Source organism: Epinephelus moara, chromosome 10 (genome assembly GCF_006386435.1).
Source record: "Epinephelus moara isolate mb chromosome 10, YSFRI_EMoa_1.0, whole genome shotgun sequence".
In the NCBI taxonomy this organism is placed as follows: Eukaryota; Metazoa; Chordata; class Actinopteri; order Perciformes; family Serranidae; genus Epinephelus; species Epinephelus moara.
The window spans coordinates 26,650,094-26,677,349 of NC_065515.1; the positions used below are offsets into that span (position 1 = coordinate 26,650,094).

Sequence of the window (27,256 nt, forward strand, 5' to 3'; positions counted from 1 at the left end):
ACCACATTTGTTTACCTAAACTTTAATGACAGTCTAAAGAATTCTGCACAACCTGCAATAATTGTCTTAAAATTCATTCAACAATGTGCAAAACTAGTTTGACGGCTCAGCTTGTTGCATGATAATATTAATGTAAACCTTTGGCTATACTCTGCATGGACGTGTGCTGCAACCAGAACTGTGCAGTCTGCTGTTGACAGTTCAGTATCATTGTTCTTATTGTCCATTCCTGTAAGTGGAAGTTTTTGAAGTGTGTGCAGAGGAAATATGATGGTCTTTTAAAAGAAGTTGTTCTGGCTTCTGAGCTACACAGGTCACACTAACAGGTCAGAGGGACAATACAGATCTGAGCCAAGACCCTTTGTTTGCCAAGAGTCAAAATGGAAACACTGTGATTTGCAGACAAAACAATTCCAACCTGGGTGTACCCATTTCACTTTATAATTTGATTCCTTTCTCTTTTTTTACCTCAGCTAATTAAACCAGCACTTCCTCTACTCTCTCCTTTGATTATGGTTTTCAGTGTGTCAGTCATGCATTATCTGACATCATTTGACATTGTAGCAGGTAGGATTCAACATTGCTTACCTTTTCAGATGTGGCCATGCTTTGCAAATAATTACATTAATTTGTTCTGTGTTTTTGACCATCCAGTAAACAACAGAATATTCCTTGCAGGCCAAAGAAAGCCATGAGCTCCTGAAATGGAAAACAGGATATCTCAAACAATAAGAAGTTGAGTCAACTTCAAGTCGATTGTCTGAGGCAGCAAGGAAATGTAAAGAAAACATCGAATCAGCTCCACAGTTTTTGCAGAGCAGATGAGAAAAGGCGTGTGTGAATGTTTCAAAGTGAGACAGTGCAGCACTCTGACAAGACTGGGGCAGAAATGGCAGAATAGACACAACAAGAATATTGTTCATCATTTCCTGAGGTTGACTGATTTTAACAGAGAGGGAAGTGGGGAGGCTGACCATAAAAGCTGCAGGGATTGTAACCAACTCATTGAAGTGAAAGAACAAAGCTGTTACATTTGGCAAAACATGACACCAGCTGCTGCCTGCATTTGGTGTTCCAGCTACATTATCTTTACAAAGAAAATCAGGGCAGCAATAAAATGCATCGTCAGCCGCAGAGGACACATGGGGCATGCATGGTGCAAGTCTTGGCCACACAAATGCATATTAGTACGAGTAGATGTCAAGTGTTGTGTTCGAGAACACAGTTGTCAGCATGTGGTGGATTTATTTGATTAAATGAAGTCGGATAATATAAAAATTTACATTTTAAATGTCCTGACATGCGCAAAAATCCTGGAACATCACGTTTTGCGACCTGAAAACAACTTTGCAGTGTGTTTCTCGCATCACAGAACTGAATGTTTTTATGACAATTTCAGAAATACTAAACCATATTATAGTAACACTATCCCATAGTAAAATAGTAATGGTGCCACAGAAGATTATTGTATTATTGTATGTTAAGACAGTCAGAGTGGTTGGCATTGTATTGGAACAAAAAGTGACAAAGTTTAAACTCATAAATACATTAATCGGATCGGGGAGGTCTGGAGCGCCAGCAGTCCTCCGCTGTCTGGTGACGCTCTTCCTTCCTTTCCCACCCAGAGAAAGCTGAGCATTACCCAAAGTCCAACTCGTGCTTAGTGTGACGGACCGTGAAACCATCTCTGAAAGCTATACGAGACCGCTGTATTTGTTCCCGAAGAGAATTTACACCTGAACTGGAGCTCAGCGTGATTCGCCAAGTTATGCGTAATAAAGCGCACCGCTCGTCGTGACGCAGCGTCACCGTTTTGGATGTACAACTCTAACTGTAAATCCGATTTACTAAAGGCAACTTTTTCCTGATGGGGATTATAAATACCATGAGGATTTTGTGGGTGTTTGTTTTGTGGTTCGTTGATTTATCAGGTAAGGAGGAAGTTCTTTAAAGCTGTTTGGGTAGCTCTTAAACGGAGCAAAATATTGAAGTTCTGAGGTATTTTATTATCGAGGAATGTAACGTATGTTAAGAAAATACAATGTCTCACTGAGTCTAAAATATTTGATTAATATATCTCTTTATAATGTTTGCCAAAGTCATAAATACCCTCCGAGTGTAGAGTGTAGATATGTGAACCCTTTGGGAAAACAGGAGCTCATCCATGTTTCCTGCCATTGTTCTGTGGACCTGGGGCTTAAGTACCAGTGAGAAGGAATGCTGGACAAACTGTTACTATTGGGTTTGGCTTTTTTTTTTTAATAAAAAAAAATCACAGCCCTGAGGGCTTTTCTTGTTTTTGTGAGTGAAATTTTGAAAGAGGGCCTGATATTGCCAGTTTCTCAATCCTTGTCTCAGGTGTCAGTGTGTGAGATGTTGTAAGCCAAAGAGTTACTCTTCTGATTAATACACTAGGAGATTCAAGACATACTCTAAACTGTGGACAGATATGAGTGAGCTACAGATGATGTTTCTGCCATGGCTTTGTCCTGCGTTTAGACTGTATTTGTTCAGATGGTCTACAGCACAATTTAATGTAAACTGTCAGGTGTATAAAAAGATATTCTGAATACTTTTATCCAGCAGTGAAACTGTTTCCTAGAGCATGTGCCACACTGATGTTGTCCACTGTGAGTCACCTTTAATGTTAGTCACAGGATTAGTGTGAATTTATGTATCAGATTACAACATGCTGAGACAGGTGTGACAGTGAATCAGATAAATTAAAAAATATTTAATCTTCTTAATAAACTAAATTCTTACATTAAAAGTTAGTCTGCTCAAAGCAACCAAAGAGGTATGCAGTGATTTATGTCCTTTAGCATGCCTAAATAAGAGAAGAAATACTTACATGTAAGATAGTGATGCTAAATCTCCTGACTCGAATGACTTGCAAATCCCTTTTATAGTCTGATAACCATGTCAAGCTCTTGATGACTTACTGTATGTCAGACTGTCTTAAACACAATGCCCTGTCCATCCCGCAGATGCTGTGATTGACTTGACCATGATCTCAACAGCGGAGGTCACCAACGTCAATCACTTTTCCATCTCTTGTATCGCTGGAGAGAGCCACCCTGACAAGGTTGAGTTGGACATCAAGAGAGACAACAAAATCCTCATATTCCCCAAGAGGCCTAATTTTAAAGTGTATAAGCCCAGGAACGTGGAGGCTGTGGCCAGAGACTTTCGTGACCTGGATAATATTGGCATCTTCTTCTGTGAATCTGCTCACGGGGACAGTCCACTTGAGACTGTCACAATGATCAATAACTTTCCCAGAGGTGGGTTTAGACTTTATAAAAACTTACAGGAGAGTTTTTACTGACCAAGCCTGAACTTGACTATTTGTGCCCTGCAGTTTTCTTAAGCATCCAGTTTGGGTTGTGCGTCATGTTTAAAAATTAAATGTGTGTACATGTGTTTCTTTGTAGCAAGTTTTGTCCCAACTCACCTCACGCTGACCGCTAACAAAGGAGAGACAGTTCACCTCAGCATGCAGCTACTCAGCTCCCAAAAGAGAGATGTGACCTGGAAATACAATGGTAAGCCAGTTTACATAGCTTAAGACAGACACAGGAAATTTAATGTGCAGTTAAGAAGCCTCACACTTTCTTGTGCAAATAAGTACAAAAGATGATTTTTTAAAAACACATTGAAACTATTCCATCCATGTTTCTCTGTTTCATGTAGGAAACTACTATTATATGACTCACTGGATCGATGTGATCAATCGCACTGCTGTTCTCACTGTGGAGAACGCAGCTTTTGCCAATCAAGGCATCTACAGTGCCAGCTACGTGGGGGACAGCCCTCTCCAGGGAGCTTGGATGAGGCTCATTGTCAGAGGTTTGCTGGATCCTGACATTTACACGCGAAGAAACAAACATTCACATGGCCATTTACACACTGAGGTTCAGATTGTGTTTTACATCTGTTTTTCCGCTAACTGGCTGCTGGCTTTAGCCTTATTTTTAATGCACAGACATGAGAGTCGTCTCTCATCTAATTATCAGCAAATAAGCACGTTTCAGCAAATCTCAAAACATATCATGAAAAGAACTCTTTCTAATAACAGCTGGGAGTTGGTTTTGAGCTTATTCAGTTCCAGCTTTAACATGACATATGTTTAAGTGTGATAGCACATGTGCTTGTTCAGTATGAACACCATCTCCACCCTCCACCTGCTCTGCTCTGAGATTCCCCTATTCCCTCTGTCTCTCTGTCTCCACCAGGTGCAGTGGGTTTTATGGGGTTTTTTCTCTGTGCATTTGACGACATAATTCTATCCCTCTACAATTCAAAAGACATCTAAATGATATTGTATGTATTTAAAGTAATTACAAGATTTTGTAAGATGGCCGGTAGCAAATGCAGTTAAACAGTTATTTGGGTCTCAATAGACTGAAAGCTTCCAATTTTACAGGCAAACTGCGCGTATTTACGGAAGACATAACGTGTACGGATTTTGCAGCTCACACCTTCTACACATTGTATCATACCTGTTCTCTAAGGAAGACAACTCTTTTTATGTTTAGATTGTCCCAGTAAGAAGTGGGGTCCGTACTGTGCCCAAGACTGTCCGGAGTGTCTCAACGGTGGAGTGTGTCATGATGCTGACGGACTCTGTATCTGTCCACCAGGGTTTAGGGGGTCACACTGTGAGACAGGTTTGTACTGAACTCAATACAACATCCTAACAAGCGTAGTAAAGTTCAGCTTTGTGTGTGTGTGTGTGTGTGTGTGTGTGTGTGTGTGTGTGTGTGTGTGTGTGTGTACATATTTAGATTTTTTTTCTTTTGTTCTGAGTTAAATACTAACGTCAGCATGCTAATGTTCACAGTGATAGTGCTAGCATGTTGATGATTAGCAGGTGTAATGTTAACCATGTTACCACCTTATTTAAGCTTGTTAGCATGCCAACGTTTGCTAATTATTACTTAATACAAAGTACAGCTGAAGCTGATGGGGATCCGTTTGGTTTGGCAGGTATTTGGTCATAAACCAAAGGTCATAAGCTAATAGCTACTGACTTTTAACATGTTTATCTCTGCTGTAAAGTTGGGTATTTTAACACGAGGGTCTGTGAGGATTGGCTCACTTTTGGAGCCAGCCTCAAGTGGCCATTCGAGGAACAGCAGTTTTAGGCACTTTCACCTTGTCTTCATTATTCAGCACCAGAGGTTGCTGTTGGTTGCTGACCCGATGGTGTCCTACCAGTTGGGACTGGGCAAATTTAATCCACCTTTGCGTCTAAGCTATTTTGATCCTAACTGGGTACATTTTGACCCCAATTGGGTAATGCAGCTATTACCTGTGTGTACGTGTGTTGTTGAGCTGTCAGTACTTGAGGTAAGGAGACTACATGTGAAGTGCAGTTCATTTAAATGGCAAACATTAGATCAACATTACATCTTCACTGCATTTGGGTAATGACTTTACCTGTAAGTGTGTCTTATATTAAAGCAATCAGATATAGTTATAGAGTCAGAATCTATTGGTAACAGATGAATACACTGGCAGACTAGTTACTCTGTCCTTAGTTGTGTTTTGCAAGGCAGGTTGAGCCATGATACAGCAAAACTCAAGGAATTTGAATAAACACATTTGTGAATTTGTCTTTCTCTGATGGTTTGCAGCCTGCAGGGAAGGAATGTTTGGCCCAAACTGCGGGGAGTCATGTGGCTCCGAGCTGAACTGCAAGGGGCTTCGCTTTTGCCTACCAGACCCTTACGGCTGTTCTTGCGCCAGCGGCTGGTTTGGGAGCCGCTGTGAGAGGGGTGAGTGCTGCATCACCTTAATTTGTCCCTGTTTTGTTTGTTTTTTTCATTAGAATAGTATGTTCATAGGTTTAACAGCATGTGTTTACTCTTCTGTGTGTCAGCCTGCCATAATGACATGTATGGACCAGACTGCAGGCTGAGCTGTAAATGCCAGAATGGAGGAGTTTGCAATCGTTTCAGTGGATGCCAGTGTCCCACAGGGTGGAGAGGACAGAACTGTGAGAAGTCTGGTAGGTACTGCCATCTTAACTTAATCCTTCTTTTGCTCCATGTCTCTCTGTAGCTTTGCCTCCCATGTTCAATGGAATCAGCTGCACTGAAACTTTGATATATTCTCTCTCCTCATCACTGCAAAGTACATTTCCATTTTCATCATCCTCCTTACCAAATACCATCTCCTTCTTCATTATCATGACAGTAAACATTTGGTAACATGCACAAATTACAAAACTTAAATAACATGGAGTTTAATTAAACTGTTTCCCCAAAAAAGATGGCTTCATCAGGGTTTATGATAGAATCCTAAACCTGATGAAGCCAGCATGTCTGGGATGAAGTTGGTTTCTTAATGCATAGGTTAAACATGAAACATATTAATGGGACACATGGTTTAGAAATCTCAGTATATACGTATTTTCGTTTTATGTTTCCAAAATATATTTTTGTTGGGAATATTGAAAGTGAGGCATGTAGCAGCAATGCACATCTATTGCTCTATTTTCTAGGGAGGGAAGGTTTTGACATATACTGCTATCATCATTCTCTCTACTGCCACATTGGTTTCCCTTTGTTGCTATCCACGTTATCATGTCTTACTCTCTAACCCATGCCACTCTCCTTTTTCAGATCTGGCTCCCCAGATCTTGGAATTGGATAGTAATTTGGAGTGGAATCTGAACTCAAGCCCCAAGATCTGTTGTTCAGCCACAGGCAACCCCCTGCCCAGCCACAACAGCATTGAGCTGCGGAAGTTGGACGGCACTGTGCTAAAGGTAAAAAGGCCAACAGTAATATATGGATATTATACTGATATGGATATCATCTTAAATGTTGTGTTGTCTTTTCCTGGTTTTAAAGGCTGCATTATAGTAAAGTGGTGTCATTTTCTGAACTTACCGGACTGCTCTGTTTATTATTTCCTTTACCCACCTAGTCATTACATCCACATTACTGATGTTTATTACGGTGACCCTGAACAGGATAAGCAGTTATGGAAAATCAATGAATGAATGATTATTTATCAGAAGTCTCACTGTGTAAATATTTTGTGAAAGCACCAGTAGTTAACCCTACAATATTGTCACAATATCGATATAGAGGTATTTAATCAAAAATGTTGCCCAGCTCTACTTGCAACAATCCTGTCAAGATAACTCACAGTAAAGCCTGAAAAAAATACACGTTTGATAAAACTTCAGTCGAGGTAGTCAGACAGAGATTAAATACAAGGCCACACAAGGAGAAGGAGGTGGCTGGATGAGGACAGGACAAAGATGTCTCAAGATTCATTATGTTACTGTTCTTTTTTGTGCATTTTGATAAGATTTCACCACATGAAAAAAGTTAGAAATATTTACATTTCTATTTTTGGGTATAGGTTAAACAAACACAATACAACATGTTAATTAGTGAGCTTTACAGGTGCTGATAGGCAGATGTTTTTAACTTTGGGGAGAGCTGGTCTGTCATGCTTAACATGCAGACATAAGCACAGCATTGCTAACTCTCAGCTAGAGAGCAAATAAGCTTATTCCCAAAATGTTGAATTATTCCTTAATAATTCCTTTATTCCTGTTAAATGAACTAAAGAAAGCAGTTTGTCGACCTCCAGCAACATTGTTGGTTGCTGTGAATACAATTAAATCATACTGCGCCTTTAAGATTGGGCTGATGCTTACAAGGTTGAGTCAATCTCAGAGGAAGTCAACAACACAATGGCCAGACCAGATAAGGCTGTATCGCTCTACAGAGCAGTGCTTACCACGTGTTGCCTATAAGTGACATGTTCAAATTCTGTGTTTTTCTTTCTGTGCTGTTTCCTTGATAATAGACGCAATCTGATAAAGAATTTTACCCGCACTTCCCACAGGAATAAAGAGGATGTTCTTAGCACAAATCCAAGCAGCCATAAAAATAGGCGCAGGAAATGAAAATGTGGTTTTCACTGTGCGGTGCATTATTTTGTGTGATATGTGTTTTTGTCTCAGGCCTCTCGCACTGTCATGGACTCGAATAAGAGTACAGCCCTGTTTGAGATCCCTCATCTGAGTGCTCAACAAGGAGGATTGTGGGAGTGCAGGGTGTCCACCAATGGGGGCCAGGACTCCCGCAAGTTCAACCTCACCATTAAAGGTTTGTGTGTGTGCTTTCTTTTGAGTAAGATTTCCAGCACACAACAGCAACAAAGGTAACTTTTTTTGTTCTTTCTGTGTCTACTCAGAGCCCCCTGTGCCCACTACTGCCCCCAGACTGCTGGAAAAAAGAAGCAAGCAGCTGCTGGTGATGCCGGTGGACTCCCACAGAGGAGACGGCCCCATTGTCTCAACCAGGCTCCTCTACAAGCCGGTGGAGAACATAGGCTCTTGGTCCTCCATTATAGGTGAGATATCATTTAAAGATGTCTTTAAATGATAAATCACAGAGAGTTACATTATCAGAAGATTATTTTTGGCTTTTATTTTATTCCACAGTAGCAAACGCAAACGTTGCAGTAAGTCATTACGGTTACGGTTATGATGATGTATCACTCATCATATAATTAACAAAATAACTGTTAATTTTTAATAACTTTACCTGTATATTCCAAATATGTATCAAATAATAAACAAAATCATGTGATCAGCATTTCCTGTACCCACTTTGTTTCAGTTTATAGTGACAAAGAGCCCATTACGCTGATGAACCTCAAACCTTCAACAAGCTACCATGTCCGTGTCCAGCTGAGTCGGCCTGGGGAAGGCGGAGAGGGGGCTATGGGGCCAGAGGCCGTCATGGAGACTGATTGTCCGGGTAAGATCCACAGATAACTGGCATCACACACATCCTGAACATGATTGTATTTATTTGGAAATCTTGCCTGGGAACAAATATCTATAGTCTGCACCACAGAACTTGAGCAAGCCCAATTATCTTGTGTCTGGTCGGACTAATAGTTTGCTGAGCGGTGCTGTTCCCAGGCCTTGAGGAGCCAGTTGTCTATTCCCCAGTGAGCATATCTCTCCTGATGACTCGAATAAAGGACAAATATAGAAAGATACAAATGGACAGAATTGGTCTGTGGGCACTTCTTTGCTAAATATAAAATGAGGACCCTGTGATATTAAAACTACAATAACAGAAGCTAACTTTGTCATCAGTCAGCTAGGAACCACAAAATTAATCATTTCATAGCGAGAACCTGCAGTTAAGTAGCAGTGATTTTATTCCTCAGTTATTGTGGTGTAGAGGGAGAGAGAATATCTGAGTACAGAAAAGATCATGGGAAAAAAAAAAAACTGAAACAGAAAAGTGATTGTTTTGGATTGTCCTAGTTGCATACTTCTATTCAGTTTGACTCTTTGGCAACATGTGGTTAGATCAATGTGTGAAATGGAATGAATTTCATGTTACAAGGCAACGTTGGTCTCTTGCACAAGCACAAAGTATTTGTAATAGTGACTTGTACACTTTTGAGAAGGACTACAGAACAGTTTAAGACTGTGAAGTGAGAAGTCGTTTTCAAAATGGCATATGATAAAAATGAAATGTTCATAAACATACTGTATTTATGGCAGCTAGTTATCCATTGGATGCTTTGGTCATACAGTATAGTCAGCCAAAATTCAAGTAAACTCTCAAGACAGGTTGTCGGTTCATCACAGAACTCAGTGTCCCTATATCCATACTAACTGTATGTAGTATGCACTATATACTAATCCTGATAGTATACTGTTCGTATACACAACATCTTTAACCATTTTATACTTAAAAAAGATGATACTTGCACAGCTGAATATCAGTCATACTGTGAATGAGAGTGTTAGCAAATGTTTTTGTATGAATTGGATTTGACATGCAACACATTCAGATCCTGAACAGTGGGAGGGAACCAGAGCACCCTTGCGAAACCCACATGAACCATGGGGGTAAATTCAGAAAGGACCAGGACCAAGATTTAAAGCTAGTACCTTCTTGTGAGCTGACAGTTCAAACAACTGTGTGGCAGACAGCTGAAATATAAATTGAGGAAATCATCCAATCCACTTCAAAATACTTTATCTATCCCTCAGGGGGCAATTTTAAGGAACCGTGATTGATGTAGTTAGAGAAATTCACAAGGAGCTGTTAGTCCCCTCAGCTCACCCTGTGTTCTCTGTTGCTGCAGAGCCCACAGTTCAGCCTGAGATTGACATCAGCTCGGTGGAAGGCCGCAATGCCACTGTACGCTGGCGACTGCCCGCCAACAACGGCGTTAATGCCGGCACAGCCAGTGGCTTTTTAGTGCAGCTCTTCAGTCCGCACGGTGAGAAACTACGGGAGGAGATGACCCTGCTCACTGTACTCTCCACAAAGTTCCACAACCTGGAGTACCAGCAGGACTACACCGTGGTGGTGAGCCTCGTCAACTGCGGCAGCCAAGGGCCGGCTTCCAAGCCCTACCAATTCCGCATCAACAGCCAGGGTAACTAGAAACTCTGCTGTTAACAAGCTGTAGGGGAGGCTCCCTTAAAATGTTGCAGGGCTTTCTGTGCAGTTTATAATTCATTTACAGTGGTGTGTGGCAAAACAGGAGGTCTAACACAATACACAGAAGAGGCTTGAGTATTTAGTTTTAATGGTTAATATAAAAGATACATATATATGGGATGATAAGAGCTTCTTACTGTAGATTCACTGTAAAAACTCTTAGTATGCTTTGTGCTTGCTAGTTGCTTGGTGACTCTCTCCCTGCCCACAAACTTTAATGGAGTTGAGGAACAGTTTAGCAGCTGTGATAAATCCAGTTTAGCTGCAGTCAGTGGAGATCAACAAGTGAGAAAAAGAGCCATCCAACTGAACAGCAATGAATGCCCATTTCTTTAGTGTTAAAGCTTTCACAGAGCAGTAATTTCATTTTGAAATATAGTTTTACAGGATCACTGTTGATTGTGATTAACTATGATACTTGCCCTGTGTCTCAGGTCCGTCATCCCCACGCAACGTCCAGGCCCTGCCTCTGTCCGTGTCAGCCATCCAGGTGAGATGGCAGCCCCCTGTAGATCCCAATGGAGGCATCATCAAATACATCATAGAATACCAGACAGTCGGCCAGGGGAGTCCTCACCCTTGGGTGGACACAGATGATGGAAACAAGACCACCAAAGATGTGACAGCACTCAACGACAGCACACTCTACCAGTTCAGAGTTAGAGCTTTCTCCAAAGTGCCCGGAGAGTGGAGCAAGTTTGTTGAGGCGATGACACAAGGGGATGGTGAGTCAGAAGTTACTGTCTGCTCAACCACCGTTATCCACCATTACTACAACTGACATGTTGATGTAAGATTAATTCAAGCTTGACATGACAGTTTGTAATTATAAAATATTTGGCACCCAAATATGGGATGTCAGACTAGAAAAGTTTGAGTAAGCCTTGCTGTAAGCCTCGTCTCTGGGGGACACCAGGGTAGCAAATAAATTCTGGATTACTGCAATGAGTAAGTAGAAGTAGCTTCCAATGGAAAATTTCTACACTACTGTACTTGTGGTCAGTATGGGTCTTATCCCAGGTGATGTCCAACAGGACCACCCACACAGGGACAGGGGTTTATTTGGGATAATAGTACACAGACAGCCTGTTTATCTCCACTGTCTAAAAATCCATCTCCCTACTTGGGTTTTCTCTCTATCTTCCACTCTGCCCTCTGTCCTCCCTTTCCATCTCTTCCCCTCTGCCAAAACAGGCCTTCAGAGTTTAACCCCGACCACCCAGGGTGTCGCTAGGAGGCCTCCTGGGGACAGTTACCAGCTGTTGGTGGCAGTGGTTGGTTCGGTAACTGTCACCTGTGTGACTATCCTGCTTGCACTGTTGGCTCTTTTCTTCATCCGCAAGACGCTGCTCAACCGTCGGCGCAAGTTCACCTACCAGTCTGGATCGGTAAGGAAAGCTGAGAGATTTGCTCAGTCCTAGTTGACATCACGAGTGATCTGACAAAGCTCAAATGTGTTTAGAGAGAATCTTACATTAGAGAACTTAAATATATGTATTCATTGCCATGCTTAAGACTGTTTATACCCTCAGGGTGAGGAGACTATTCTGCAGTTTAACTCAGGAACTCTGACGCTGACACGGAGGCCCAAGCCGACACCAGAGCCCCTCACCTATCCAATCCTGGAGTGGGAGGATATAAAGTTTGAAGATGTCATTGGAGAAGGCAACTTCGGCCAGGTATTTAGACTCTTAAGTCCCCCTCCCCTCAAAAATGTGTTTTTTTAAGCTCATGTCCCCTAAAATGACCCTGACTTTACAGACATGTATCTGTAAAACGTTTGTCACTATCAAAGTGTTTTAAATTTCCTCTGCCGAAGGGGGCAATGACTTTGCACCTCACCAAAATGAGAGATTCAAACATACCCTGGCAAGTTAGCATCTAACCAAAACCCCATTTAGAGTGCCCATTGGCTTTAAGAGAACCGTGTGTGGTAAAATGCTAACTCATTTCCAGGTTTTAGGACTCCTTAAGCACTCTTTACAAAAGCAAATTGCTGTGTCTAACACAGGAAACACATATTGATGGGGGAACAGATTTCGGCACAACACTGGCAAAGAAACCTCCAGCACAGAGCAGACTTGTCAATGCAGAGAGCAGAGTTAGCATTAGCATAATGAAAATTTGAGAAACCAAAAAAGTAGAGTGTGAAGTTTTTGGATGTACACTGGACCCTGGAACTTCCTTACACTATCTACTAAAAACCCCATTGTAGCAGATATTATACGTTTCATGACCATTAACGCTGTGTTAGCAACTGCCAGCTAGCCTACAAGCTAACAAGTTAATAAACAATGTAAACATGCATTTGCACTGATCAATCTGATTCATCTGCTAGTCACTGATTTGGTTGCACAACAGACTCCTCATCTGAGTCTGGGTCTGACTGGGTCTGGATCTGAAGTAATGAAACGTGTCTTGAGGGGGACTTTAAATGTTTCCATTCTTCACTGACATCTTTTATTCACTGAGTTAAACATGTGAGCTGACAAATGTTTCAAAACCAGGTCATCAAAGCCATGATCAAGAAGGATGGCAACAAAATGAGCGCAGCCATCAAGATGCTGAAAGGTACATTTATGCAAGCACTCACAAACACACACACATACCGTACATGCATCACACACAAACACGCTGACGCACAGCAAATAATAATATCCCACTCGCAGCGTATTCTTTTACTGATGTGAAAACTGCATTCAAAAGACGCCAGCTGAAGCTGCTTTGCTTGCACTTTGTCTAATGACGCTGTGCGGGCTGATCTTCCTGCAGAGTTTGCCTCGGAGAATGACCACAGAGACTTTGCAGGGGAGCTGGAGGTGCTGTGTAAACTAGGCCAGCATCCCAACATCATCAACCTGATCGGCGCCTGCGAAAATAGAGGTGAGTGAGCGACACCTAGTGGCTTTTATGGATATTGATGAGCCTTTGATTTACACTATTGAAGAATACTTATGATGCATAATACTGTTTTTGGCAAAGGTAAGGATTCATAAGTCACACGTATTTATGGGCTGCTGCGTGCAAACCTACAAAGGCTGCATGTATGTTACTTTACCTTGCTTATCTGGTGTCCACGCCCTATACATTTTGTGTATAGTGTATATTGTGGCTGCCATTTGGTGGACATTGGCCAATGTTTAGGTTCTGTAGGACACTTTTTTTATGGCAGGAGAAATGTATGAAGAGATCCAGTCTACTGAATGTATTATAGTATGTACAGTATCTAATTTATGTCATTTGCCACAGCATAAACCATTTATGGTATTACCCTATTATTTACCATACTCAGCATATATCTAAAATAATAAATAATATATATATATAATATATATAGATATTTGATGAAACAATCCCAATTGAATGTCCTCTTAGCTTACATTAAGACAATTATCTTAGTCATCAATACAGTTTTCTTAAATGCATGTTAGATATGCAAATTAGACATTATCTTATTAATTCTGTGCTTTCTGTGCAGATTTCCAGAATGGAAATCAGACCTAAAACAAACCCCTAAATGTGTATTTGGGATGTTTCTTTCCACTAGTCTGAAACAAAACATGTTTTGGATGCAAAAAAAGCCCAGAATCTCAAAATTGACCAGTGCATGAAAAAACTAACAGCCACAGCGAGAAAGCTGGAGGAAGAAACCCACCTACATACGAATCGTTTATAACTATTTAACTGATAGATATCACCTTGAATCTTCCCCAGTTGATTACTTAGGCCTCCTAGCTTTCTCTGGAGTGTTTAAACATATCGCACAGTCTTTATCAGCGGGTGGAGTTTGTTGGCTTGTCATGTAGATGGATCAGTGGACATGTGAGCTCACTGTTATGTTTTCATCCGTAGCACTTTTAACAACATCTTGCCCACATGTGTGTTGTATGGTGATTAATATACTGGATTGGTATGTATTGCAAAATACATGTGGAGACTCTCCAAATATATTCAGATAATTTAAATGTGTTCGCCAGTGCATTTTGCTCAAGATGTTTCAGTAGTGACCTCTAACAGGACAGATTTAGGCTGATAGCTTCCTATTTCTATCCATCCTGATTTTACAAACTGTAGCTGTGCATGTAGCACTGTCAAGGAACAGGTTAAATTCTTTCTGCTGGAGATCCAAACAGATACTCCCATCTGATCCTCTGTCATCTGCACCTGGAAAGCCCCAGAATGTGTCCAATCTAAATACTCCTTGGCCGCCAGAAGCATTTTGCAGAAGCATCACATTTGTTTGATTTGTCCATGTGCCTCACAAGCATACTGCTGCGTCATGTATTTATGTATTTGTATAAGGTTTCCTTGGCCCCCTCACTTTATACCATGGAGTATCAGTTTCCCGCAGCTACATCCGACAGCCTCTCCATCGAATAATTGGATTGCTTTTGTGTGATCAAAGATTGATAACGTATAAAAGAGGAAGTGTAGTATGGAAAGTACATCAGTGAGGACATTACAAAACCAAATCAGCCTTGAAAAATAAACATCTGACTAATTCACCCCACTGGTGTCACTTCCAAGTAGTGCTCGACTGTGCAGGCCTTCACTCTCCTGTGTTTACATCTGTCGTTTAACTCAGGTTCACGTCTTTTATTTAGTGATAAGAGTACAAAAACACATTTACACTGTAACACCCCAGCCTCAGCTAGAACAACAAATCTCATCAAATCTCTCATGAGTAGATCACTGTTAAACAATCATGAGTATTGCAGTGTTTAGTAGTTAAAATGTCCGGAAAGTTTATATCCTCCCTTTGTGTAATTTTCTTTTTCTTTTTTTTATTGTTGCTTTTTTTTATGCAATTTGTGTTAGAATCACTGAAAGGTTAACACATGTGCATGTCATTTACAGTATGGAACGACAGGCTCAGGGCTCAACCTGATTGTAAAATGGAGGAAAAAGAGAAAGGAAGTAAGAGAGGGAGAGGAAAAGGAAGGATTGTTGTGGGAAAGAGGGCAGGGAGAAAAGCAGAGTGGAAGCTAAAGATGGGAAAGTAAAGAAAGACAAGAGATCAAGAAGAAAGACGTGCTTTCGGGGAGTAATATTTCTTTGGCATACAGTTCATGTGTTCTTCCTGTGCTGCCTCTCCCTTCGCTCAAGCTGTTAAAATATATTTTACTGTAACAGAGACAGTGGCTTGCAGTGGTAGCACAAGCTGTTGCTCAACTGCTGTTTTTAGCATTTTAGGAGTTTTCTGATTCTTTTTTCTCTGGATTCTGACTTTTATTTGTTTAATCCGCTCTGCATCTGTCGGCGATTTTCATATACCAAAAAAAAAAAGGGGGAAAGATATATGTTGTTTTCAGCTCATACACTCTCGTCTTGCAGAGATCTGGAACAAATTCACTCTTCTTTACATATCAAGATTGAGAAAGAATTAAGTGCGTGCAGGGGTGATACAGCACTGAACTGTTGAACGGCAGGACAGGACACGCCGACTTCAGGATGAGAACGGGCTGGACAGGAGGAGGAAATGAACACAGAGGATATATGATAGATACTCAAATGTCAAGGGGAAGATAAAGATTTAAGATAGTCAGCATCCTCTGGATCAGCTTTTATAGCACAACATTTTTGCTGATCTCTGTGGAGACTATATGCTAATACACTGCCACACATGTAGAGCTGATTTAATGAAGTTGGTCCCAGGTCAGGACAAGAGTTAATTCATGCATCATCAAAATTAAACCCTAAGCCAGTTTAAAGATGTTGGGAGGTTTGAAAACCTTGGTCCCTTACAGCAAAGAGTCGAAAACTACCTTCTGTTTCCTCACTTTGAAGACAGGAAAACACAGTAATCCATACACAGTGTTTCGCTGTGCTAATGTGCTTGGTTTGAAAGAAACATCTTTTACTGTTTCATACTGAGCAAAGAAAATTGTTTTGGAATGACGTTGCTGCAGGAAACACAGCATGTCCTGATTAACATAACCTCTTGTAGCCGAGAAGGAACATAATTGTATTATGTTCCAGGTCTTTGACCAGTCTGTCCATCGCCCCGTTATTCTTTCCTTCCACATATGGTATTAACTAATTGTGTTGGCACTCTTTCTACTCCTGGTGAAATCAACATGAAACCCTTCCAACAAGCACAAATGCCTCGTGACCTGTAGGAACTCTGGTTTTGGCTGGAAGCCACCATCTATTAACAGAGCATCAACCATCTGGTTGATCTCCTTGAGGATTTCATGAAAGGTCTGCTTTACCTCTGTCTGTGTTAAGATAGAGCCGTTGAAGGCCGAGCCCCTTACCAGCTGTAGCTGGGTCTCTTCCCAGCCTATTGCAGGCAGGCCAGCCAAGCTTTTAGTCACAGTTTTTAGGAAGCTGAGCAGTTAACAGCTCACAGACAGAAAATTAAATGTTTATTAGCAGCAGCCTTAACTCTATTAATCACCATCATACATTATATATTTCCCCAAAGTGATTTCAATACATTAAACATCATGAAGAAAGTACATTTATGGCACAAAATATACCGTATTTCCATACAGTACCGTAAATAACAGGATAAACTCCTCTTTCTGTGTTACTCCCTCTCTGTGCTCTCCAGGTTACCTGTACATAGCCATTGAATATGCTCCCTATGGTAACCTTCTGGACTTCCTGAGGAAGAGCCGAGTGTTGGAGACTGATCCCGCCTTCGCCAAGGAGCATGGCACTGCTTCCACTCTCACCTCCCAGCAGCTGCTGCAGTTCGCTGTAGACGTGGCAACTGGGATGCACTACCTAAGTGACAAACAGGTAGGAGAGGAGAGAGTGTGTATGTGGGTGGCTGCTTGTATATTTCTTTGTCCATGTTGTTGAAAATGTCTTGCTTCTCATAACAGGTTTTTTGTTTTTTCTAGTTGCCACATGACAGTTGATGTTGGGAAAATAATGAAATGACTCAAAATTAAATTAAATTTAAAAAATGTTTTAAAGTTGATTAAATTATTTCTAAAGATTTATATAAAATTCTAATGCGGCAGAGGTGTAACAATGTAATAAAACCTATATATTTCTTACTGATTGCAACATAATCAAAATAATACATGAACTGGCCTCAATTCCTCATAAGTATTGTACTTCATAGAGTATTTTAAGCTGCAATAATTGAGCTATTCCATAATTACTGTTGCATCATATTGTATGTTACACCCCATTTTAATAACTTATAAATTCAATGATGTGATTACCGTGGTACATTACTCAAGCATGTTATTACATAAGAAGCTTGTTTATATCTTTGGTACACTTAAAAGGACATTTTATAATACTTGCTTAAACTATTACATCATTCAGATCCAGATATGTGATTATTAGTTACTACATTGCCTTAAGAAAATTAATCTTACTTTACATTGGCTCATCATAAGGACATGTTGAAGCTATATTTAATGACACACAAAAAATAGATACAGTTAAATGTTACAATATTGTATCTGTTCAAACATATATACTCATGATGTGTCTGTAAAAATGATTCATGCATCAGGCCTAGTGTTCTTACCAGTAATAACGCCTCTCCTCTCTTCTGATCTCTTGCCGCTAGTTCATCCACAGGGATTTGGCAGCCAGGAATGTCCTCGTAGGAGACAGCCTTGTGGCAAAGATAGCAGACTTCGGCCTGTCCCGCGGAGAGGAAGTTTACGTTAAGAAGACGATGGTGAGTCGTGAGGTCAGGCACAGTTGCACTTTTGGTTTTTTTTGAGAAAAGAACTAACAGCTAACAGAGGGCACTGGTTGTTTGAAATGTATGCCATACAGTATGTTTTCATTTTACAGTCATTAATGCTATTTAGTTCAGCTTCTATCGCTGACATGTTGAAGACACAACTACGTCCTTTTGTGAAATAGCAGAAGACTGATCAGTCACACAAACAAACTGCAACAGATGTTTATCTGTAGATATCTGCACATGATATTGTGACACCACAGTGTGAAATCTGTAGTCTGTCAGTCAAGTTGTAGACCGTGGTTGTTACTTTATCAGTGTATCATTGTGAAAAAGACTAAAGCTGCAATGATTAATCGACTAGCTGTCAACTAATAAATTAATTCCCAACTAATCTGATAGTTGATGAAACAGATTTCATATATCATTTTTGGAAAATAAAGTAAAAATTCTCTGATTCTAGCTTCATACATGTGAATATTTTCTCACTCCTCCATGACAGTAAAGTGACAAAACAAGACATTTGAGGACGTCATCTTGGGCTTCGGGAATCACTGATTAACATTTCTCACCATTTTCCGACATTTTATAGACTGAACATCTATTGATTAATTGAGAAAATAATTGACAGGTTTATCGACAGTGAAAATAGTCATTAGTTGTAACCCCAGAAAGACTATATTATTTTAACAACTTACATTAAAGAGTAATAACTGATACTAAGTCAAATTCAAATTAAAGTCAAGTCTAATTAAATGCAATCAAACAGCCTAAACAAGGCTTTTGGTTGTTTAAATCTAGTTTAATAATAATAATAATAATAATAGATTTTATTTATAACGCACTTTACATTTGAATACAAATCTCAAAGTGCACATACAAATCTCAAAGTGCACAAAGTGCAGTTTAGGTTGGTTTTTACTTCAGACAGCAACTCAGAGATTCTGGTAATACATGAAATGACCTGAGGAGGGCAGTAAATTCCATCAACTGCAGCATAGTGTGACGTGACAGTACACCGGTGTGCCACATTGCCCTAATAGGCCATGGACTTGTAATTTTTACTCTTCATTTACTCATTTTTTTAATTGATTAATTTTAATATCACAATCAGACTCTTTGCATGTGTAAGCAAGTTAATATGTCAGCATGGCAGTATGTTTTACATTGATCTGTTGCATTGCTTTCAGGGGAGGCTGCCTGTACGCTGGATGGCCATTGAGTCCCTGAACTACAGCGTGTACACAACCAAGAGTGATGTGTAAGTGTACAGTGGCAACTCATCTGTTCAACTAACATCATTCCTGACACTAACGATTGCACTCTCTGCAGCAGGTGCTTCAGTTATGTCTGTATTTCAAACTGCTGTACCAAAATCAAAAAAAAAAAAAGTTTCTGGGAGCTTTGGGGGCATATTGAGTGACACGGCAGGCTTCTGACTTAGCAAACAAATCATCCCTCTGTCACTGGTGGAGTGATGATAGTGTGTTGTGTAACTGATAAGCCCAAACAGGAAGCTTTGGGTACACCTTAGCAGACAGGCCGAGACGTTGGCCAGTCAACTGGAGCCTATTTATACACTGCGGAGAGCACACTTGAAGAGCGTGGGACAGCTAACGGAAGAAGTGTGAAGGGTGCCTGTAGGGTCAGAAAGAGTGGTAAACATTACTATGAGAAACAAGACTGCAAATGAGAGACAGAAAACAAGATCTGAGACAGAGCGAGAAGAGATAAGCAAAGACAAAGACATAGAGGCAGAAAGCACAAACAACACTTGTCTACTCGTATGATCTACCACACAGCACCGTGGCAGGTGAAATAAGTAGTGTTTTTCTTGAATTCTGTCACTAATCAGATCGCAGGAAAGATGGTGGTTTCATGTTGTTGAGACACTCAGTGTTTCCTCCTTGGTTTCGGTGATGATGTTGAGATACATGTGCATTTTAATCATTCAAAATAAAACATAATCATTGTGCTCCTGTGTATATTTATTTAGTTATGTGAATATTTAAACGGAGTCTGGCGTGTTTCACATGCAATGCATTGTAAAAACATGAAAACCTGATGGTTGCAATAGCAACAGCAGCATTTCTAGCGAATGCATTCATTTTACTGGTTTCAAAATATTGCATAATTGTCTGTATATGTAGATCAGCAGGTGTAAGATAATGCTGTTGTCTTTGCAAAGTTTTGACCTTAACTCACACATGATCGACAAAGGAAGTCCCAGGTGAAGACCTTAAGTGACTGATAATTTTCAGGTGTTACTTACAAAACCGTCAGAATTATTCCCATGTCTTTACTATTTTACTAACCTTTCTGTCCTTGCATTTTCTCTCCCAGGTGGTCTTTTGGAGTTCTCCTCTGGGAAATTGTAAGCTTAGGTAAGTAGGCACTCATGTCATCAAGGGGTGGTAACAAGATGGTGACGATCCTCGCCATTGCTTAAATATCAATCACCATCAACATGATTGAAGCATTTTCTCAATTTCTTGTTTGTGTGTGTGTGTGTAGGTGGCACACCGTATTGCGGTATGACTTGTGCGGAGCTTTATGAAAAACTGCCACAAGGCTACAGGATGGAGAAGCCCAAAAACTGTGATGATGAGGTGTAAGTATTCAACATTTTGTAGCTAATGATTAGCTTCCTATGTCTCTCTTTTCCATTGTTATTCCCTATTAATCAATGGCTCTCTCTCTGTCCAGCTACGAGCTGATGAAGCAGTGCTGGAGGGATCGGCCCTACGAGAGACCCCCCTTCTCCCAAATCTCTGTCCAGCTCAACAGGATGCAGGAGGCCAGGAAGGTAATGCTGCCCTCACACAATGTCAGCAGAGAGAAAATGTCCAGTTGTTACTCTAAGATGGCTACCCCATTGCTAAAAACCATGGTAACATCAAACTAAAAACCATCATGTGTTGGGGATCACTCCAGCTACAACACAGCGATCCCCCACTTAATGTGAATATGGGTCAGGGGTGTAAAGTGTGTGCAGGAGGGGTGGACGCAATGGCCATGTCACTGCTTACTTCCTCCCTACTTCCAACGCCTTTGCTTGGACCCTACCCATCTTTGGACCATCCCGTCATCATGATGTTAATACACAGCTCTAAAATTTTGTGACTCCATCTTGCATGGTTGCAATGTTATATCATTTACAAAATCTGTCCACAGACATACGGACAGAAAGACAAAAACAATACACCAAAAACCACTTGTGGGGTTTGTTGCGGCTCCAATTTAGGACTGCGTTTCACCATGACGACAAACACACACAGACTCACAAGGTGAAATAGTAACAGCCAATGCAACGTTATGGCTGCTGGTAATAATGTAGTCTTAAATAACTATTTTTGTTTATCGAGTTACATATAGGGTGTTACTATTGGAATTAATTTGCACCAAACTACTGCCAGTGGTAGGTTTGCAGCCATTTGGCACCAGTTTGTTGACACGTCACCAAGACACTTTTCACCAAGTAAGGCCTGAACAAAATGACATGTACGCATTATGTGGCGTCAGCATTAAGGAGATCGACACATTTGTGTGCACATGATGCCTGCTTTACGTATCCTGAATTAGTCTGGAAATTTGGTCGTGCAAGTCGTCAGAAATGAACACTACGCATACACAAAATGCAATATGCACATGAATGGTTGGCAAGTTTTTTTTTGTCTAGAATGGCGAAGGCATAACCTGACCGACTCTGATTGGTGTATCCTGATGCTCTAACCCTTACCAATCTCACTCCTCGTGCCTAAACCTAACAAACCCAACCAATGCCAGCAACGAGTACTAGCCACTAAGAGGCAGAGTAGGGTGGGCCATGCCTCCTAGGAAAAAACAATAGTGAATGGTAGAGGAAGTTTAACATACACAGTGACTTGCTGGTGTCATGACGTAGTTTATTTAGGGACCTTTTACAGATCATGTGTGATGGCACTGCTGTCACTTTTTCTGCCATGATCTTAGAATTAACAGTATGGTAACCTCCATGAGTGTTGCCATGTTTATCATTTATATCATGCAAACCTGGAAGTTCTATATGGTCTGAGTGGTTGGATTTCTCCCATAACACACTAAATACATAGTCAAGCATGTGAACAATTATGTTCAGGTTGCAGCCAGTCTACATGAAAGGGTGTTTAAAAAGCAAGTATATCTCTATCCCACGGCACAGATGGAGCCATCATACCTCCCATATGCCTGCCAAATACCTTGACAATACCTCTTCTCTTCATCCTCCAGGCTTATGTGAACATGGCTCTCTTTGAGAACTTCACCTACGCTGGGATCGACGCCACCGCCGAGGAGGCCTGACTACCAGCCCCCCCAGACCCTAGTATGCCACGTAGCCCCAAGAGGAAGTCCCGAGGATGGTCGCCACGTTACTGCCACCACCCTGCACCTCAACGTCGAGACAGGAGGACGAGGCGCTCTACCAAAGCCACCCAGCTATAGATGGAGGACTGTGAAAGGACACTGTGTGGAGGTATCAAAGGCATAAGGAGATGAAGAGGATTGCTGGGCCTTGGACGGAAAGATGCGATTGCTACTAACCTTTTGGGAAATACTGCCCCCCCTCCATCACTACAAATCAGTCCCAGAAGAAAAGACACAACATTTTACCTCTTGCTGTTACAAGAGTTAGAATGCTGGACCCTTTTTTTCTGAGTGTTGAGGGGAAGTGGCAAATACGGAGCTATGTGACTTGCTGAAACACCATAGGGTCTGTGGGGAGTCGACACTGGACTTTATTTTCCCTCCAATGCTCTAAACGGAGAAGGAATTTTTTTATTATTGAAAAATGATATTAAAAGGACACAGTATGGATCACAAATATTCCAGTTCTCAGACTGTTAGAAAAAGGAAGACAAATACAATGTAGCACTTAAAACCAGTCTCATTCATGACATCTGTGTCTTTAACTGTTTGCTATCACTGCCATTTTAATGTAACTACTACTGTATATATTTTGTATTTTTTTCTAAAGGTCACATAGATGTATCAAAGCCTCCTATTCAATAGTAGTCCGAGTAACAGACTAGTATAGATGAAACCATGGTAGATGCTCCATATGTTGCATGTAAAGCTCCACCACAGGAGTAATTGTTTGGAAAATGCTGCTCACACAGGACAAATGCACAGCAGTCTACCAGCTAGCAACATTATAGTTTACCTTTAACATTATGCAACCTAACGCATTGTATGGTAATATATCCATCATATGAGATTGTACAGTATGTTTTCATTAAATGGTTCCTCGAATAAAAGGTTTTGTGTGTAGTGACTGGACTCATCACCACAAGCAGTTTGCATGAGTCCAGCTTCCAGTTTAGTTTCTGTGACACTGAGGATGTTGACTTTGCCGTAGATTATTGTGTCTTTGTTGTTGTTGTTGTTGCTGGCTTGCTTCACAGTGAGCACGATGGGTTACCACAGGCCCGGCTGCTGGGGGGCTAAAGTGTCCTTGGAGAGTCCAGGAACACTTGTTTCCCCTGCTGCACTGAGCTGATCTGTCACTGGGTTTCCTCCACAAACCAACCGCAGGCACATAACTGTCTGTCAAACACGGTCTCAGTGGGCCAGCTTCCTGAGGACTCCCACACGAAGACACCAGCTATACAACAGTGCAAATGTGTAAAAAAGGAACAACAGGGGCATAACATTTATTTTTATCCCTTATCTGAAAGTGAGCTAAACAATTATTTAGAGTATCAGACACTAGCTCTGTAGGCACTGCTGTAACTCCATCTGTGACCTCAGCGCTCTGGTGCTTATGTCCTGATTTGGTCACGTAGTGTTAGGAAAAATTCATTTTACCTGCTATCAAAATGTATTTCTTATATTTTTTTTACCGACCCATCCTGCTAACTTTCATAAATTAGAGCCACTGAGCTTATCGGTCATCCAACAAAAAGAAGAGTGGAGGAGGAAAATTAGACTTTTTGTCCAAGTTCTGTTTGGAAACACTGAGGTGTGGGGGCTAGATGATAGCTTAAAATGTGTGCTTTGTGTTTGTAGCTTGCTACTTCTCATCAGACCCAACAGATTTCACAGCTTAATGCTTAATATATCAATAGGAATGTCTATAGGAACTTGTGAGATCCTCCTCTGAGGCTCATAGTGTCCAAATATCATCACAAAAATATTTAATCTCCACTGAATGTTAAACTTAAAATGGCATTCAAGTGAATTATGTGTTGGTATCCTTGTTTGCAGTGTCATGTATACGGCTGCTTGGCACGGTAGGCTTATCATTTTAGAAAATAATATGTGACTTGTTTACAGTTTTCAGATCAGCTTCATCAAACCCCAGCCATCTAAGCTCCGGTGCGTTGGCAGACTAGAGATTATATCACCCTGTGGTGAGCACCCATCTGCAGTATGTTTTCCTGGTACCTGGTAAAGTTCTCATGCTCACAGGTCTAAGCTACGAACATCAAACAGCAGCCGGAGTATTTCTCTTTTGTTTTTATAAATTATTGCATTTGTGGTTGATGCTGCAAGTGAGAGACCAAACAGAGGGGGGCTGCAACTGACGATTAATGTTGTTAGCAATTAATCTGACCTTTTTTTTCTCCATAATAAATAATTTTGTCTGTAAAATAGAAAAAAGAAGACTGAGGAGGAAGAAAGAGAGCAATGTTGACATAAACAAGGACAATTCTTTTACTTTTGTCTTTTTAAAAATGGCTTAAACAATTGATTTTTCAGAATAGTCATATAGATTTTCTGGCAATCAACTAAACAATTCAAATTGACTAAGTTCAACTAAAAGAACAAGGAATTTTTACAACTCTGCATTAGATAACAAAGAGCAGACTGATGTAACAAATTGGTGTGTAAAGGTTACAGTGGGGAGAGTATTTCACACTTATCAGTACCATAATAAATTGGCATCTAGTAGTCCTGTAGACTAAACTGGGGCCATTGTGTGACACCCCTGTGCAGTTGGACCCAAGTAAAGCAGAAAGCCTGCTATAGCTTAAACACTACAGAGTTTGGTGTAAGAGGGTAAGGAACTTGGGGGTAGTGAGAGTGGCTTGGGGTCAAGGGTATGGTGCTGCAGACGGGGCTGATCTGAAACTGAGCACTGAGACTGTTGGTGTTTGGAGCTACAGGTAATTTCCAGATTTGCAGGCACAAGCTGTGTTGGGGTGAGTGTGTTGTCAGGGTGTGTTAAGGAGCTCAGCTGAGAGAGTAAACTAGCTCTGCCTCTTACAATAGATGCAAAGGCATTTGTATTTGCCAAGCAGATGTGGAACTGGCTGTAATAGGTTAGACCTTTGAAAATGTTAAAGGTTTCTTCAGAGGTAGTGGTTGTTATGAATTTCTATGTTATCTGGTGGTTTAAGAGCTAATGACGTGTGTAAATGTTGCAGGGCTTTTCAGTCAGCAGCAGACCTCAGATTTGTAGGTTACCCTTCTGCATCAGCTTTGTCAGTCAGCACAAGAGCTGGGCCTTGTTTTTCATATGCGGATAACTGAGTTTTGTCAGTTATTTCAAGATGGATTAAAACTGATCCAGAGCTGTTGGTGATTTAGATCATGTGTAAGACTTTTAAAAGTGAACCCTCTGTGTGTTCTCCAGCCATTTTGAGATGCACATGGCTCCTTTCCACAGTGAAATGTTTGTGAAATCATGATTTTCGATGAGAATATGGAAATTATTACAGTAAATCATGGTTTGTTGGCATGATAACCACAAATTAACTTTCACAATAGCGAGTAACCCATGCCAAGTAAAATACAGACAGTAAAATCATGACATTTTGATGGGAATTCGTCATTTCAACATTTTCTCAGCCCCAACTTGTCCCAACTTGACAGCATGTCGATATATAATCGTTACATGCATTGTCTTTTATCAAAATGTTTGACATTTGAACCATCCACCTCTATTCCTGCCTGTCCTTAGCAGACTTTCTCACTCTTCATACGACAGGAGCGCTAAGAAATGTCGCAGCCTGGGTCATCTCCCTTGCCGCTGCTAAATGGTGCCTCTGTGTGTCAGTGTCTGAGGCCAACAGGCCCCCTGAGCAAACATCGAGTCGGGAGTGAGACTCATTTAAGCACTAAACTACACGTAATATACTTTTATAATTTGTATACACTTTAAATATAACACTCGATTAATGTTTATTGGTCATAATTTATGATTTTAGATCCTTTTAGTGAGAGTTTTTGACAGGTTTTTATATCAAAGACTGCACTGAAGGAAAGACAGGTCCCTCAGATTTAAATGAACTCCTACTGTGCAGCTACCAAAAGGTGCTGCAAACGTAGTTTCCATATTCATGTTGCCTTTATTTATTATAAGAGTGCACTGTTCTCATCAACTGATCAACTTGTTCTTAGATTAACAAATCAATTCTCTAACTGTGCAGACAACCATGATAGCTGGAGGATGAGAATACTTCTAGCTGACTAACATCATTAGTTGATTAATGTCAGAGATGTAGGACCATGCTGGTGTACTATGCTGTTGTGCACTAGGTCAGGATGTGGTAAATCAGCAGAGGCTGTTTGGAGCTTTTTTCAGCCTCCTCAGATGGCAAAAGCGCTCTTGCGTGTACCTCATTAGGGTGGAGGCAACAAGAAGCTGAGAGAGAGTCTGATGTGTGTGGACACCAAGGATCTTGAAGCTTGTGAAGCACTCCACGTCATCTGTACTGAGTGCTTTCCACTTCTGCTTTCCTCAAGTCTACAATGAGCTCATAAAGCCTTTGGTGGTTATGAGTCTCACTTTATATGCTTCATTAAAACATGTTCAATCTTGAGAAATTTTATGTAGAGTGAGAAAAAAACCTGCAAACCCAGCCAGATGATGGACTGAATCAGGTGCCAGGCTTCTTCAGCAGCAACATCTCCTGTTTGTTATTGTCTCATTTGGAGAAACATAACTTATGTGAGTCTATAGTTTCAGTTAACAACCTGCCTTTTTTGGTGCTTACTTCCACTACACACAGAACAAGCTTCCTGCTCTAAATACAACTCACATTGGGCCAACCCCTCAGCACTTCTCAACCCTACCCACCCATGCCTACTGAAAACCATGTATGACAGACAACACACACAATTCACA

General features: G+C 40.8%; 1 protein-coding gene across 2 annotated transcripts; it reads left to right on the top strand.

Annotated features, from left to right (window-relative positions):
* Positions 1–1,647: 1,647 nt before the first annotated feature.
* On the top strand, positions 1,648–23,441 carry tie1 (tyrosine kinase with immunoglobulin-like and EGF-like domains 1). Of its 2 annotated transcripts, XM_050055491.1 has the most exons (24): positions 1,648–1,931; positions 2,988–3,284; positions 3,435–3,545; positions 3,694–3,849; positions 4,539–4,670; positions 5,640–5,780; positions 5,885–6,013; positions 6,630–6,775; positions 7,991–8,135; positions 8,224–8,382; positions 8,652–8,792; positions 10,147–10,443; positions 10,943–11,233; positions 11,703–11,896; positions 12,041–12,187; positions 13,016–13,079; positions 13,281–13,391; positions 17,065–17,255; positions 18,046–18,159; positions 19,359–19,429; positions 20,512–20,552; positions 20,683–20,779; positions 20,875–20,974; positions 22,417–23,441. In XM_050055491.1, exons 1-24 carry the CDS (start codon positions 1,868–1,870, stop codon positions 22,486–22,488), a joined length of 3,411 nt encoding a protein of 1,136 aa, XP_049911448.1. In that variant the 5' UTR covers positions 1,648–1,867; the 3' UTR covers positions 22,489–23,441. The 2 variants fall into 2 exon arrangements, with proteins under 2 accessions (XP_049911448.1, XP_049911449.1); XM_050055492.1 differs by lacking the exon at positions 10,147–10,443.
* The last annotated feature ends 3,815 nt before the right edge of the window (positions 23,442–27,256 follow it).

Excerpts from the sequence above, each read along its gene's own strand:
- tie1 (XM_050055491.1), top strand. The coding sequence starts at position 1,868 with ATGGGGATTATAAATACCATGAGGATTTTGTGGGTGTTTGTTTTGTGG. Across the intron at positions 8,383-8,651 it reads CTCTTGGTCCTCCATTATAG|TTTATAGTGACAAAGAGCCC; the intron begins GTGAGATATCAT and ends ACTTTGTTTCAG. Across the intron at positions 13,080-13,280 it reads AGCCATCAAGATGCTGAAAG|AGTTTGCCTCGGAGAATGAC; the intron begins GTACATTTATGC and ends ATCTTCCTGCAG.